Below are 16,247 nucleotides of genomic sequence, written 5' to 3'. Positions count from 1 at the left end.
GACTCAAACAAACCAACTTTACAATGCATGACTTCACAATGACTGACATCCACAAACACCAGTGACTGAATGCAGGTGATACAGCTCTGCAATCTGCTCTGTGGACATATTTACACCGTCCAAGAAAACTTTAAAAACTTAAAATGTTGTTACTGCGTGTTTAGTCTAAACTCCTTTCTGTTATCACAGATGCTGTGGCACATGTCTGCGGTTACAGATGATCTTCCATTAACATTTAAACAAATAGTTTATCAAGCTTTGACAGGCGGATTTAATGGTATTAACTTTTCAAGCTATGCTGAAATCACATATCTGCGGTTTTAAAATTCTGTCCTGCTTTACTTTAATGTGATTAATGAAGTGAAGTTTTACATTTTCATGTCACTTGCTCTGTGAATTCATGATGTTGTTGTTGTGCAGGTTTATTTATTTTCAGCTGTAGTTAGTATGGGTTGACATGCTAACCTAATGAGATTGTTGCAGATGTTTTTGGCTGTTCCCTTACCTCCAGGCCACCTGCAGAAGAAATCAGACATCTGATAAAGACATCTTAAGAATATGTCTGTGTAGGTTCTGGCAGGTTGCCAGGATTTAAGTAAACTGACAGAAACTAAAAAGCGAACCACACGTTAGAGTGAGGTCTTTAAATTACTCTCTGTCAGTCCAAAATGTACTACGGTCTGCCCCAGGGCAGCTGTGGCTACAACCGTAGCTTGCCTCCACCAGTGTGTGAATGTGAGAGTGAATGAATAGTGGCATTGTAAAGCGCTTTGGGTGCCTTGAAAAGCGCTATATAAATCCAATCCATTATTATTATTATTATTATTACGGATTCACTTGGCTTTTTAACAATGTATACCAAACTGTTAATTGTAACTTAATTATAAAATCCGCAGTATAAGAAATCTAGACATTGTTCAGCCTTTATTCTTGTTTCATTGAAGCACTGATATTTCTTTTTTATAGATTTTTTATTTTTTTTATTTGAGGAGCTCTCTGTGTGACTGGTTTGATTGACAGCTTTCAGATTTGTCTAAAATCTGCTCCTAGATCGATAAAAGGCTGATGTTCTAACCACTGAGCTGTTATCACACATTGAAATTGTCTCCTCTTCTTGCATAAAGGTGGAGGCTCGAGGAGATGGCGGATTGGGGAACCGGTTCAGGGAATACGGTAGCACCTCCTCCATCGACATCCAAGGCATCCCTGACCAGAGCTTCTTTGACATGATCAGCCAGTTCCGCCAGGAGAGGCCTGACCAGCGCAGCTCTGCACCCATACAAATCGGCGAGCTGCTGCGTGCTCCAGACTCGCCACCTGGACCTCTCCCCTCAGCGCCCTCACCTGGTCCCACAGGTGTGGAAGACAGAGAGACAGGAAGGAAAGACGGCACTGAGAGAGTGAGAAAGAAAAGTGGAGGGACAGAGTCGTCGCTGGGCACCTCCTCTTTGTTTCGGAAACTTCGGAGCTCCAATAGAGGGGAGCTGGATGGAGGGAAAGGAGAAACTGTTGAGGACAGGGGAACACGAGCTGCCATCAATTCCTCCTTTAAATCGTGGGTGTGTCCAAAAAGCTTTGTCCACTTTGACGCTCAGAGCATCCTGTTTGACCTCCACGAGGCAGCGGCTCAGCGTGGCTTTGTCACGCAGAGGAGAAACACGGCCACGGGAGCATCAGCAGCCTCAGTGTCTCTGTCAGTCTCCAGATCCTCAGCGAGTGTAAACGACCCCATTTACTCCAGCATCGAGGATCTGACTCTGAGCCTCGACCAGGGCTCCACCACACCCTCACTGGGTGTGGACCCTCTAGATGGCGCTGGAGCCCAGAGCTCCAGTCCACTTCTCCTCTCCTGCCCACACTTCCTCAATGAAACCGGAGGCCACGGAGAGCGCAACATCAGCTTCCTCAGCTCGTCATTAGAACGAGGAGGAGATGGAGGAGGAGGGGACGGGGGGAGGGGATGGCTGAGGAAGAGTAACGCCAGCGTGTCAGTGGTGGAGGTGGCCACTGAAGAGCAGGCTACAAGACTGGAAAGACTGAAACTGTACAGCATAGAGCATGTAGACCTGGGCGCTAGGTACTACAGAGACTACTTCCATGGAAAAGGTAGCACTGAGTCATACACAGTTAACACACTCACTCTGCTGCAGAGCCATCACTTCCACTGTCAATGCTATAAATACTCTTTGATCTAACTGCCAGCTGTGTTCATGTCATAATCACCAGAAGTTTTCATTTCCAAGAGTCTCTTGAGTTAATAAGAAAAGGGTAGGGCTCAGTTTCTGACACATTTAGCATGGTACGCTTACCTCCGGCAAACACAGCGATGAAAATTGACTTACAAAGAACATGAAACAAGAACAAGATGCGACATGTTAGGATGTTCTATCTTTTCATTTCATTTCATTCATTCATTTATTCATTTTCAGGCACAACAAATACCTATATTGAACATAAAATACACAAAACAAAAAACAAAACTTGCCTGAAAAAGGAGTGGGACGAAGAAAACTTATTAAATCCCACCCCTATACTCACTCATCAACAAAAAAAAACAATAAACTTCCCGCAGCTACGCCCATCATTGCATACAGACCCATCAACAGCCCCGGGCAGATACAAGCATCTAAGCGGCAGCTCGCAACCAACAATTAGAGCCTTCATAACTGAATACAGAATATATAAATTATAAATTGCATTACCACAGGTAACAGGCAGTAATAACTACAAGTAACAAACACACATACATATACATACATATATATCTACACACACAAGTACATATATGTACATACATACGCACACTTTATTTTTTTTTTTTTATTTTGGAATCCATACCAGCAATGGTAAGAGGACAGACATTACAGAGCACACTAAAACCCATCATTGAGTATACTGTGACCAGACCAACTGTTTGTAGAGGAATTTAAATCTATGAATATTTTTGCATTGTTTCAATTGTAAACTCAGACTGTTCCAGATTTTCACACCACATACAGACACACAAAAGCCTTTACGGGTTGTTCGAGTTCTGGGTAATTTGAATTCTCCAAAGCCTCTCACATTATAAACCTTTTCTCGAATTTCAAATCTAGTTTGTAAATTTGCCGGTAAAAGTTTAGTAAAAGCTTTATACAAAATTATGGATGTATTGTAATTAACCAGATCCTGGAATTTAAGTAACTTTGCCTGAAGAAAGAATTTGTGAGTATGATCTAGATAACCAGCCTTGTGAATAATACGCAGTGCTCGTTTCTGTACTGTGACTAATGGATTAGTTGTATTTTTATATGTATTTCCCCACACTTCCACACAATATGTAAGATATGGAAGAACCAGGGTACAGTACAGAGTACGAAGTGCATCTTTATCAAGGAATTGTTTCACTTTGTTCAAAACTGCGAGGCTTCTGGAAATTTTGGTTTTTTTTTCTTTGATGAGTTTCTAGTAACCGAGACAACAGAAATCACTTCTCACTCATGAGAGCCATTAATCTGATTGAAAGACACAACAGTTATACTTCATAAACATTCAGTCTCAGTAATAAAATTGTATAAATTATCTTTATGTTTTAAAATCTAAGTACCCTGAAAGTGAGCACTATAAAACTAGATGCTAGATGCTAACAGATTTTTTTTAAACCGTGGAACAGATTTACAGACATACGTTTTCCACATTGAAACCCAATGTTTTTCATTTTTGTTTTTGATTACTGCTTATATGTGTCCAGATGTAGTTTCTGAAACAAGAAACACTTGCTCTGCTTTTTCTTTCTCTTTTCTAAGTGACTAATAAGTCTTTAAAAGTAGTCAAATTTCTTCATCTTGTCGGATGATGTCCGCCCACTGGTGTTAATCACTACTGAGAGCTCAACAATACTGACGTAATGATCTTCCTTTATAATCCAATTTGTGCCTCTTGCTGTCATCCGTTGGAGTTAGATTGTGACGATGTTGTTTGTCCATTCAGAGTTTCTCACATCTCATCCTGCAGCTCTTTATATCCAGCTGGGCCCCAGCGCTGAGCTGGCCAACCTCCCACAGTTTTTCTTACACGTGTACCTGTCTGTTCTGCTGGCAAACTCTGACCTGATGATACGCCACCTGCCTTTCTGCAGGTCGGGAGGAGCACTTAACAACAGTTGTTTTAGATCTGTTGTTAAAGGTCAAATGTCACACCAATTTTCAGAGGAGGCGTTTGTGTGAGCTTGTCATTGGGCATTTCTTGTCAGCATCACCTCTTCTGACACTGTTGATGAAACTTCCCTCTGGCGTGCATCATCTGGCTGAAGCCTAATTAGTGACAGATGCTGTTAGCCGCACGTGTGTGTGTGTGTGTGAGCGAGAGAGAGAGACAGAGGCAGGCCTGCAGCCACACAGATAAAGGTTATCATTCCAAAAATATGTTCATCTGCTGACTTGTTTCCAGCTTAGCTGTCCCCCAAAACGCTGCAGAGATTGTGTGCGTGTGCACGTCAGAAAGCCTCATCAAAAAGCTGACATTTGCACCACAGGACGTGGCGTAGAAGCTGATCAGGCCCGAGTCTTCTAACGTGCCCATCATCCCCGTTCACTCCAGCGGTGGGATGGAGGAGGAGTACTTGTCAAACTGGATTCCTCCTCACAGTTCTGGAGAATTTGTGTTTCTTTCCATAATGCCTGCAGCACTGGCATTAGCATGGCTCAGCTTATGAGCTTTAGAGGAATATCGGCAAGATGCTAGTATAGTGTGGCGATAACTCTGTCTCGGCCCCTTTAATAGATGAACGTGTTGTGCCGACAATGCTAATTGACTGCTGTGGACATTACATTTTATTCACTTCCTTGAGTTACAAGGCTGAGGACATATTTCTCCTTTTAATGGTCTCATTCTAAAGGTCATGCTGCCTCATCTGTCAGGCCTGCTAAGTACACATGAATTACACAACATCCAGACAGTCTCTGTAAGTCAAGTTCTTTCCCATTCATCTCATTTCTTATGTATCAGTTCAGTGCTTGTGAACTTTTTCATCCTGTGAAGTGGGACATGACAGAATAATTTGAGAGCCAGTGTGTTATATGTGCTGCTTACTCTCCTTCTCAGTCATGTTGTGAACCTCAACACATTTCTGTAGCCACTTCTGCTGCTTTGTGCTCATTATACATGTAGTCATGTTGATATTACTGATTTAAATCATTGTGAGGTATGTTGCCTAGATAATTTCTCTCTGTGCAGCTACTGTAATTAAAACGTGTTATTTATTTTTAAATAGGGAAGCAGCATGGTGGGTCTGTAGACTGTGCTGTGCCTCATATTAGCGTTTGGAGTTTGTTCTCACTGTGTGTGCGTGGGTTTTCTCTCAGAGTTTCGGTTTCTTCTGCCATCATGCAGGTTAAAGATCACTATCTGCACCCAGGAGCCTCTCATAAAAGAGATTGTTGATCTCTAGAGTTTGCCTTCGAGGTAAAATAATTAAAAATAAATTAATGCGTACAGTTCATAGAGTCCTTTCTTAAACAGGATTACCTTAAACAGGATTTTAATAAATTCATCAGTTTTCCAGGGCAAACAAAAAGGTGGTTGTTATCTGATTTTATGGCTCCAAAAACACTCCAAAACATAAAGCTGGTCAGTTTACTCTCATTCAAGGATTAAGCAGTTAGAGAGAATCTGGAAACGATGTGGAAGTAGATGAAGATTACATTTCCGATGCTCGACTCATCACTGATAGCATTTTTTTGGCTGCTGCTTCTTCTTTTATTATTGGAAAACTCATCTGATCGCCTGTCTGCTGGCACACTGAGGTGTAGACACAACACAGGCACATGTTCAGACACAGAACTTTCTCTGCTTCTCAGACTTTAACCTTGGTTGTCTCTGACCTCCTCCAGAGCTCTCAAACTACTTCGGGACAGACGATAAGCTGGGCCCTGTGGCCTTGAGCATCCGCAGAGAGAAACTGGAAGACACCAAAGACCTGAAAGACCAGTACCAGTACCGACTCATCGTCAGGACGAGCGAGGTATGCGTGTGTGTGTTTATGTGTTTATATGCTGATCACGGGGGTTTCCAGTCAGAGTCTGTTAATTACTCAACTGCTTTCAGTTTCTCCAGGCCTACCTGTGACACGTGCCCTCATTATAACCTTCCCTCTGTCCCCTCGCCCCTCTGCTCATCCCTCTTCTGCTCTCTGTCAGTGGAAAATTCCACCTGCTCAGTCCAAGCACATTAAAGCCAAACCAAACACGGGCTGCTCCCACAGCCAGCTACTTCTCCTCTTTGATGGATCAGACACTCATGATGTGATAAATGATGGGCTGATGATTGTAGAGAATTAGTTTTCAGATTCTCTGCATCCATTCTTGGTTTTTTTCAGAGGTTTTACTTCCACAGTTTCCAAGACACAATTTTGGAAAGACATCTTTGTTCAGAGACACAACTGATGATTATTTTCCTACTAATTAATGTAAATTGTCCATCTCAGTTTACCGAAGTCAAGTAGAATGACTCTTGTAGTTTGACTAACAGTCCAAAACTGAAAGACATTAAGTTTACTGTAACTGAAATAGTTGGAGACTATCTCGATGCGGGGCTACCAATTCTAAATTATCTGAAGGTGTGAATGGTTCTTTCTCTGTGTTAGCCCTGCAGCGTGTCCAGGGTGTATCCTGCCTCTCATCCTATGACAGGTGGGATAAGCTGTTGGAAAATGGATGAAAATTCTGGAAATTAATAGTTAGTGCTAGTGTTCACACCACTTAGACCTCACTTTCTGCTCAGCTCAGTCTTATGGGTTTTTTTTTTTTTTTTTTATTTTGTGCATGGTTGGCATTTAAAATGATAACACAGCACAGTTTGTGTCAGAGGTCTTGTGAAGTAATTGGCTTAATCTCAATCAATATATTTTACCGGTTTAGCATCATAAAGACCGCTCGAACAACAAGCTCGCCTCTCCTCATTGTGTTAATGCAGTCTTAGCCTGAGTGTGTCCTTCTTTGTGGCTGTGCTGTGTTGTTTTTAGCAGGATTACATGGCTGCCTGGCCTCATCACTGTAGCTCTGGTATAACAATGGAGCCTCTCCACCATCTAAGTACACAGAGCTAAGCTAACAGACACAGTCCAGGCCCACTGTTCCCACACAGAGAAAAAAGGAGATTGATTGCGGACTTTATTCTCTCCCACTCAAGCCACAGCCGCTCTCAAATATCCATCCCCCTAAGCCTGTCATTTAATTCTGTGCTGACACAGCAAGGTGGGGAGACTTCCTCTTTCTCCTCTGTCACACATTCAAACAGCCCCCCCCCCCCCCCCCCCCCCCTGATATTTCTGCTCAGCACGTCGCAGTCACTCGTTCGGCCTTGCTCACAGGCTGACAAGTTGAAACGATATCTGCGTAACTTCAGCCGTGGGTCGGTCGGGCTTCATTTCCTTGCGGCAGACCCGAGTCGCTGAGGTTCAGCTGTCTCTCCGGCCTCTGCCAGCTCCAGAGACCGCCATACATTTTTAATCAGTCTGCAAGTGAGAAGCAGCAGCCCACTCCTCCCAGAGGTTATTATAGTCTAACTGTTTTGAAGCAGGTCAGTTCCCCCTGATCAGGAAGCAGCACAATACTGAGCAGAATCTTGATTCACAACACCGCTGAACTTAAAGCCTCCATGCAGACGCCTGTCACTGCGTGCGTGTTTGACAAACAGGAAGATGCTTCAGGGCAGCAGGGCGCCATTAATGTGATCTGATGGACCGACCTGCTTCAGACTCCCATACTGTGAATCATCCAAACCCCTTTTTCTCAAAAGTGTAGTACAGCGACCTCTGACCTCTCTCAGTAGAGTTCAACATCAACATTATTGTTACTTTTTTACGGCAATGCTGCTTTATTATTTCATAAATACCCAACCCACAAAGCCAATATGTCTGATACACTAAAGTTCAATTCACTTCAGAAGTTTTATGTCAACAAAGAAAAAAAGGAACAAGAAATAAATCCAAAAAATAAGAATTTAAAAACTAAGACTGTTCTTATTATTACTTAATCTAAATATTTTTTTTATTTATGTTTAAGGTGTACAACATAAATGTCCAACCAAAAATCTAAAACTTGAGCCCTTAAAGGAAAAACACTAAACAGCAGAAAGCATTAAACTTTAAGACCATGCAAAAAGAAATTTACTGCTTAACTATTTAAATTTATCGATGGGTTAAAAAAATCAAAACAACAGCAATAAATCCAGTGGTTTTATCACAAACAAGAACGATGCACATCATCACATCATTAGCAAGGCTGGTTACTATAATCACACTGATCTGTTGTTTCCCACATCATGAGGTTATATTCACTGTAACACCTTTGGGGGGCGGAATATAAATTTTCTTGACATTTCAACCATGACACTTGAATAATATTTGTTATGTAGGAAGCTCAAATTGCTTCCAGTTTGTTTTGTTTTTAAAACTAATGTTGTTCTGAACCCACAGCTGGTGACGCTGCGCGGCTCCATTTTAGAAGATGCAGTGGCGTCTACGGGGAAGCATGGCACCGTTCGGGGTCTGCCACTCAAAGAGGTCCTGGAACAGGTCGTCCCCGAACTCAACGTGTCCTGTCTGAGACTGGCGCTCAGCACGGCCAAAGTCACAGAGCAGCTCCTTAAACTGGATGAACAGGGGGTGAGTTTACGGTGCACTGAGTGCACCGAACAGCTGTTCCAGCAAGCTGGAAGACTGCAGAGTAAAATTGTACACTAATAAGGGGAAGCTGTGGCACGTGGTGTTCTCAGGTAGTGTGTGAGACTTGGGTAACTGATTTAGTGCTGGTGCAAAGTGCAGTGTTGTACAGGGAAAGCTGTAAGAAAAAGGGTGTGGTACGTTTGAGCATGAGTGAGTAACCATACAAGCTGTAATGTTTGGCCATGTTATCTCACCTTTCATTTAATGGAGGGAGAAGTGTAGGGTGGAGGTATTTTGCCAACAACTGAGCTGTTGGGTTGTTTGTGCAGGTGGTTTATAGATCAACAAAGCTGTGTGTAAACAAGTCCAGATATACGTTACTTTTGGGTTAAAAGCTTGTTTGTTGGCATTAACCTTCAGAGTGCTGTGTTTCAGCTGTGTTTGTGTGTGTGTGGTCTCTCAGCTGCTCGTGCTTGTTCTGCTTGTGTAATATTAACATCGTGTCTCTTCTGCCTTGTAGTTAAGTCAGAAGCACAAGGTGGGTGTTCTGCTGTGCCGTGCAGGGCAGAGCACAGAGGAGGAGATGTACAACAACGAGGAGGCATCGCCCGCCTTCTCTGCCTTCCTGGAGCTGCTCGGGGAGCAGGTGCTTCTCAAAGGATTCACCAAATACGCTGCACAGCTCGACACCAAGAGTAAGAACGCTCTGCAGCATAGCATCCGCTTTTAGAAATCATATTTTTACATGTTGGTCTCATTGCTGAAGAAGTGGTTTCAATGTATTATTTCATTACTGTTTCCTATTCTCAAAAGAAAAATGCAAATAAACTGTGAAATGAGTATTTTAGGTTTTAAAGGATGTTCTTCATAAAGACACTCACTTGTCTCGATAAAGCCATAAAGAATGTTTACACAGTAACTCCTGCAGCATCTTTAGTTTTCATGAATTCACTACATTTAACAGACTCATCAGTCAGTAATGTTGCATATGTGTCATAAAACCGGGGGTTACACAGTGAATGCATCATCAGAAACTTTGACTAATGTGTGGTCAACAGCTGCTGACTTTCAACAAATATCTTTCCTCCAGCGGACTCTACGGGCACCCACTCCCTGTACACCACCTACCAGGGCTATGAGATAATGTTCCACGTGTCCACCATGCTGCCATACATGCCCAGCAACCCACAGCAGGTAACAGCCCCACCTAAGTAAAGCACCAACACTGGTGTACGTCTCTAAAGAAAAAAAAACATCCAAGTCGATGCTTTGTTGTCACACAGCCTTTGAAAGCACGTCTGTGTTTGTTAGCTGAGGCTTCTTCTGCTATTTTTTCTCTGGCTCGTAAACGACGGCAAGAATTCATGAAGTGGAAACTTGTGACTTTTGTCGACCTCTTCATTTGGAATTTTTTGTTTTTATTCAGCCTCTTGTGTTTTTATAGTCTTTGTTTTCTGTGTCTTGGTATTTCTTTCCTTTCTGGCTGTCTCTTCTTTCATTGTTTGTCTGGATCAGAGTTGGGTGGGGTTCAGCAGTGTAGTTATTAGTATATTTTCTTCCTCTTACTTTCCCTCTCTATCTTTTTTTTTTTTTAAATTTGACTAAATTTTTCTTCTTGCATGATCTTCTGGATGCTGTGCGTTCCCAGCATGTGCTGGTGTCGCTCAAGAGTGTGTAAAATTCAGCATGTTGGTATTTTTTACAGTTTGCCTGAGTATTTGCGTAAGAGCCTGTCTCGAGTGTGCACATGTGCCTGCAGGTGCTCGGGATTAGTGCACACTTTTGAATGTGTCAGTATGTCAGAGCAGAGCAGTTTAGGCCAAAGAGGTGTCATTAAACATACATTAATCTTGTTAATTAAACTTCACTGTTGCCATATCCATACCAGCAATCAGTTATTTATTATAGAAAAAGCTTTTTGATAATCTCCTCATCTTTTAGTAACATGAGAAAATGTGAAATCGTTGAAATGTTCGAACAGCTGAGTGTTGGTGTCAGGTGTTTATAACAGCACAATAACTCCATCCAGAGGCTTTAGGGGCTGCAACAGCAAGGAGGTTTACTTACTCAGTTGAACCTCTAGATGGCATCATCTCACTGCAAAAATAACCCTCAGTGACTGGAGAAGCAAAAGAAGGTTGAAACATAAGCTGCTGTGATGACTCCTGAATTCAGGATAAAGGAGAACACTAACTTCACCTGCACAACTGTTCTTGGGTTAAATGAACAATGAAGAAATTTGCTGTAAATAACAGGTGAATCATGCATATGAAGGGTCACATTCAAAACGCTGAAATAGAAAATGATGATATGCTAACAGGGCTCTAGAGTGCGACCAATTTGGTCGCAAATGCGACCAAATTTTTCAGTGGTGCGACTAAAAATAAATATTTGGTCGCACAGGTGCGACCAACTGTTCCGGTAACAAAAAAAAAATCTCTGTAACTCTCCGTGTGGTCAACAACAGACACACATTATGCCCCTATCGTGGACTAAACCAATCAGAGATAGTCAGGGGCGGGACCTCTCTGATTGGCCGTGGTCCAGTTGAAAGTGCAGGTGGAAGAGAGAGGTGAGTAGCTTGAATAAAGCGATATCAATTCATTAACGGATTCCACACAAAGACCTAAACACGGAGCGGACCCAACACATCAGAATCAGCTTCGTCTTTCTCGGCTTTCTCACCCGACGGCCTGAACACGGACACGCTGTCGGAGTTTAGCGATTCTTCGGGTCCGCGCTGTGTTTACGTCTTTTTGCGCTGATTCTGAGCTGCAGGTTTTGCCTCTCTCCAACCAAAATTCACCGAGCCTGCAGCAAAAGAAGCAGCAAACTGCGCTTCACATTTGATCAATGTCGTCATGAATTCCCTCTGACTTTTGCTGTTTTGCTTCCACCACGATAAAAATCACACTTCCTGCACAGCTCTCTCTCTCTCTGTACTTCAGGAACAGTTTCCCGTCTCAAATCTGTTTTCTGCATTATTCATTCGCTTATTACCCACCAGTCTAGCGTTGTTTACAGCGCTTTTTCTTTTTTCACTTAAATGACCTCGGACAAGAAAGCCTAATTTCTGCTGTTCAATACTGAAGAAATTTAAATTTCTTAAAATTATGCAAAATTGCAGAATATTTTTAAGGTTATCTGCTATAAAAAGCCAGACCAGGAAAATCTCCTTCATGTTTTCCTGTGTTTTATTCTCAGTTACTTTCACACAAAGGCATCTGCTGTGATTTTCACAATTCTGATGAAGTCTCATGTGTATCAGTACTGATAAATGATCAGAATTATAATATTTCTGACTGTCTGAGGCTAAATTGAATCAAATCAGGACTTTGAGAACCGGAATTGAATGGATTATAGAAATCAGTGATGATACTCAGCCCTAGTGAGCAGCCTAGGCCTGAGAGAAGTGGATGTACTGTAGCTGTGGGTAATAAGAAAAGATGAAAAGAACTATTGATAACTTTTTTGTTAAGTTAAGGCCTGATCTGTCTGAAATTCATAGCCAGTGCTCTGACACGGTGCCATCAATATTTGAATGCTGAAAAAGCACAGTGTATCCAGAAAACACATTATATGCTGCAGTAAATGCACTGCCCAAGTGTCCCCTCTCCCCACGGCCTTTCAGCAGCAGACAGCAGCAAACAGGTCGTCAGAGGAGGCCAAGATGATGATTAAGTTTTTAACATTTTCTACAATATTGACAAAGCACTTTAAGCACAAGTTTGTTAGTTAATAATTTAGAAATTAATATTGTCTGTATGGACTTCCCCCCCCCCCAAAGAAAGTGCACATGTAAAACTGCGGTGTTAAGCAATGCGGTTGAAAAATTTGAGTGCGCCTAACTTTTGTGCCGGTACGCCTAAATTTTTAAAGTTAGGCGTACCGGTGCGCCCATGTCAAAAAGTTAGTCTAGAGCCCTGGCTAATACATAAGAGGCCCCAAATAGCCCAGATTTTCATGCTACTGTAAAAAAAACATGAAGTGCAATTCAAATATTCACACAGCAGCCTGGGTATGAGTGAAGGATGCTCCTGTGGTACTGCACAGGAGCCAAACAGTGGGCTGCATTACATAATTGGTATTTTCACACTTCTCTTTGCAGATGAAGAGCAGATTGGCAAGCACCGCACCACAGACACAGCCTGCACTGTGTGCCACGTCTCCTACATAAACGCAGATAGACAGACAAGCTAACGCACACACACAGACACAAATAGCCCACACAGAACCCGCAAAACAAATTACGTAAAGAGCTGTTGCTTGGTGTCTAACAGCGAGTGTCTTAATCTCTCTTTTCCCCTGTCGGACATTCTGTCGTTCACTGAGTCAGTCGTGTGAATGCCAATTACGCTCGCTCGTTTTTATTAATTTATCGTTTTTATGTCTTCTCTCCTGCTCAGCTCCTGAGAAAGAGGCACATAGGGAACGATATTGTCACCATCATCTTTCAGGAGCCCGGAGCGCTGCCCTTCACCCCGCAAAATATTCGTTCACACTTCCAGCACGTTTTTGTTATTGTTCGTGTTCACAACCCCTGCTCTGAAAACACCTATTACAGGTAAATGTTTACATCAGCACAAACTCATGTTTCTATACACGTGGTGCACGTTATTAATTAGGATCTCACTTCCAATACTGTTCCCGCCTCTCAGTGTTGCCGTGACGCGAATGAAGGATGTGCCCCCCTTTGGACCACCCATCCCCAGCGGCGTCACCTTCCGGGACCCAGAGACCTTTCGTAACTTCCTTCTCGCCAAAGTCATCAACGCAGAAAACGCAGCACACAAGTCTGAGAAGTTCCACACCATGGCGACGCGAACACGGCAGGAGTACCTGCGCGACCTGGCCGAGAACTATGTCAGCAGCACGCCGCTGGATTCAGCCGGCAAATTAAACAACCTCATCTCCCTCGCATCTAAGAAACGGGAGCGCACGAAGGCGAGAGAGGGAGCGGAGCTGGGTGCTGCCGGGGCGGTCGCCTGGAGAGTCCAGGCCCAGGACTTTAGCGGAGGAGGGGGAGCAGAACTCCCCTGTGCCTTGGGTGTGTCGGCTGAATACATCGTCCTCATAGACTGCTCCACCAAAGAGGTGGTGTTCAACTGTTTCTGTGCAGACGTGATCGGCTGGACGCCGGAGCGGCTGGCACTGAAGATCTTCTACGGCAGAGGAGACCACATTGCAGTTCGAGTGCCAGAGGGAGGTGCACAGGACATCAGGGAGATGGTGCAGAGGTTAAAGGTGAGACCTTGGAGCAAAGACTTGATCTTGGGATTTGGGGTCATACAGGCTGTGCTGTAAGCAGATCTTGTAGAAAGACTACAGTGCAAACACAGTTGTGTCATGTCTTGTTTACTTCCTTGTTCTCCAGCCTGTAGTTTTCTTTACATCCTTTGGTGTGTGTGTTGTTTTTTTTATTGCTTTGTTGCTTTCTCACCAACTCTTAGAGTAAAATAACATGAAACTTTCCTCATCTGTTTGGATTTGTGCCCCTGTATGTCTAGTGCAAACAAGACATACTGCTTGCACAAAATTATTCTTTAGAGCTTCCTGTAGTCAGAAATGTTTCATGTGGTTATTGAAGTTTATTAGACCAAATCAGTGCAACACCTTCATTCTTTTATACTCCTTTAAGCTCAGGGGATTTCCACAGTGGATGTTGGTTTTCATTCCACTGAAAAACTAAATTCAAAGGCAAGTCATTGTGTCAACATTCACACTGTATTCTGTGTTTTGTTTTTTTTTTTTGCTTTATGTTTTTGTGGTTGTCTTCCTTTTTCAATGAAGCTATGCCACTGTCTGCACTGGCTCATCTGAGGCCTTTCAAATTGTGATAATCTCTGAAAAAAGTGATGAATTAAACGCTGGGAAGAGGAGATTTCCTGGACTCGATCAAGCTTTGAGTTAATCCAGCAGAAAATGAAATATTTAAAAATGAGTTAATCTTACTAAAAGCACCAAATACATGCAGAGTTGAGACTGAAAAGTTGACCCAGTGCTGGGTAAGAAGTCATCATCACCTGGTTGTTACTTTGCTATGATGATCTTTAGTTTGTTAGTCCATATATATAACAAGCTAATACTGTAAATCTGATATGATTTTTTTTTCCTTCTGTTTGTGTAGTTGTTGACAGTGGGATGTGAAACTGTGGATATGACACTAAGGAGAAATGGACTGGGACAGCTGGGCTTCCACGTTCGCTTGGATGGCACCGTAGCTGAGGTACCGTCAGATGACCAGATCTAATTTTGAAGCACTCTGAAGATTCTTGGCCGCGCATAAATGCTCTGCTTTTGTTTTGTTTTTCATCCAGGTGGAGGAGTACGGCTTCGCCTGGCAGGCAGGCCTGAGGCAGGGTAGCCGGTTAGTGGAGATCTGTAAGGTGGCTGCAGTGACGCTGACGCACGAGCAGATGATTGACCTGTTGAGGACATCGGTGACAGTCAAAGTTATCATCATTCCTCCATACGAAGAAGGCGGGCCTCGTAGGTGCGTGGCAGTCTGCGTGTGGTTTCCTTTGAATCCTGTAGAGCTTCATTTGTAAACAGCTGTCATGAATGCAGATGTTTGGACAGTGGGTTACAGCACAGGAGCGCGCTCAGTGTAAGTGGGCAGAAGTGGAAGGACAAGAGCGAGCTAGAAGAGAGCGCAGGACACTCATTACTCCAACACACAAAAGCCTGGCAGAGATAGTGGCCAGACTCCAATGTTCTGATGATTCTGTGTGGGAGTGTGTGAAAAGAGGAAGCGAGCAAACAGAGAGAAAGAAAGATGCGTGGCTGAAAAGGAAGCGGGAGAAATGAGGCACACAGACAAAAAGAAAGAAGCATTTGTTTAACGTGAATTAGCTACAATCCGCCTTCCTTTCTTCTTCATATCTGCTCATCTCTGCTATTGTGTCACTTCCTCTCCTCCACATCATTTATATCTTTTCCCTGCCGTCACCCTTTTCCATCCTTTCATCCACACACGAGGCCTTGATTGAGACAGAATAACGAGACCTTATGAGACGCTGATGTGGTGTTACTGAGGTGAAAAAATAACCGTGTGTGTGTGCGCGCACACTTGTGACCGAGAACCAGAGCTCCTAAATACAGTAATTGTGTCAGGCTGTGTGATCGCACAGTGGTTAGATTTCTTTAATGCTGGAGGCAGTTTAATTACGCCAACTTAAATCCCTTTGACACACACACATGCACAAACACACACATGGTACTGTGGCATTGGAGCAACTGATAATTAGAGTCTTGTATTTCATTCTTCCTCTCTCTCCCCATCCGACTCATTTGCTGTTGTGTGCCAGGCAAGCAGATTGCATGAGATTAAAGCCTGGAATCTGCAGGAGAAAAAAGGTCCACAAAAAATATAAATAAATAAATAAATAAAGGAGTGGAAGTGATTAATTAAAAATGCACGCCCTGTGCGAATGAAAAGGACAGGAAAAGAGGGAGGGAGGGAGAGAGTGAAAGAGAGAGAGAGAGAGGGAGGCAGGGTTGAGTGTTATGAGCAGGAGAGGCAGAGAAGCGCTGGGTGAGGAGGACGTGTCTCAACACCGCCGAGAGTTAGAGCAGTGGGTGGAAGAGAAAAAGAAAGAAAAGA

General features: G+C 43.1%; 1 protein-coding gene across 1 annotated transcript in view; it reads left to right on the top strand.

Annotated features, from left to right (window-relative positions):
- Positions 1-16,247, top strand: part of sipa1l3 (signal-induced proliferation-associated 1 like 3) — a 91,246-nt gene that overhangs the window by 62,453 nt on the left and 12,546 nt on the right. The window contains exons 4-12 of the mRNA XM_080888794.1: positions 1,125-2,106; positions 5,871-6,001; positions 8,456-8,644; positions 9,165-9,339; positions 9,735-9,838; positions 13,051-13,208; positions 13,303-13,888; positions 14,772-14,870; positions 14,962-15,137. Of these exons, the coding sequence (XP_080744920.1) occupies positions 1,125-2,106; positions 5,871-6,001; positions 8,456-8,644; positions 9,165-9,339; positions 9,735-9,838; positions 13,051-13,208; positions 13,303-13,888; positions 14,772-14,870; positions 14,962-15,137 (2,600 nt within the window). The remainder of the gene's footprint in view (positions 1-1,124; positions 2,107-5,870; positions 6,002-8,455; positions 8,645-9,164; positions 9,340-9,734; positions 9,839-13,050; positions 13,209-13,302; positions 13,889-14,771; positions 14,871-14,961; positions 15,138-16,247) is intronic.

Source organism: Rhamphochromis sp. 'chilingali' (genome assembly GCF_963969265.1).
Source record: "Rhamphochromis sp. 'chilingali' genome assembly, chromosome: 8".
In the NCBI taxonomy this organism is placed as follows: domain Eukaryota; kingdom Metazoa; phylum Chordata; class Actinopteri; order Cichliformes; family Cichlidae; genus Rhamphochromis; species Rhamphochromis sp. 'chilingali'.
Note: the sequence above shows the minus strand (reverse complement) of the source record. Positions and strands in the feature narration are given on the sequence as shown.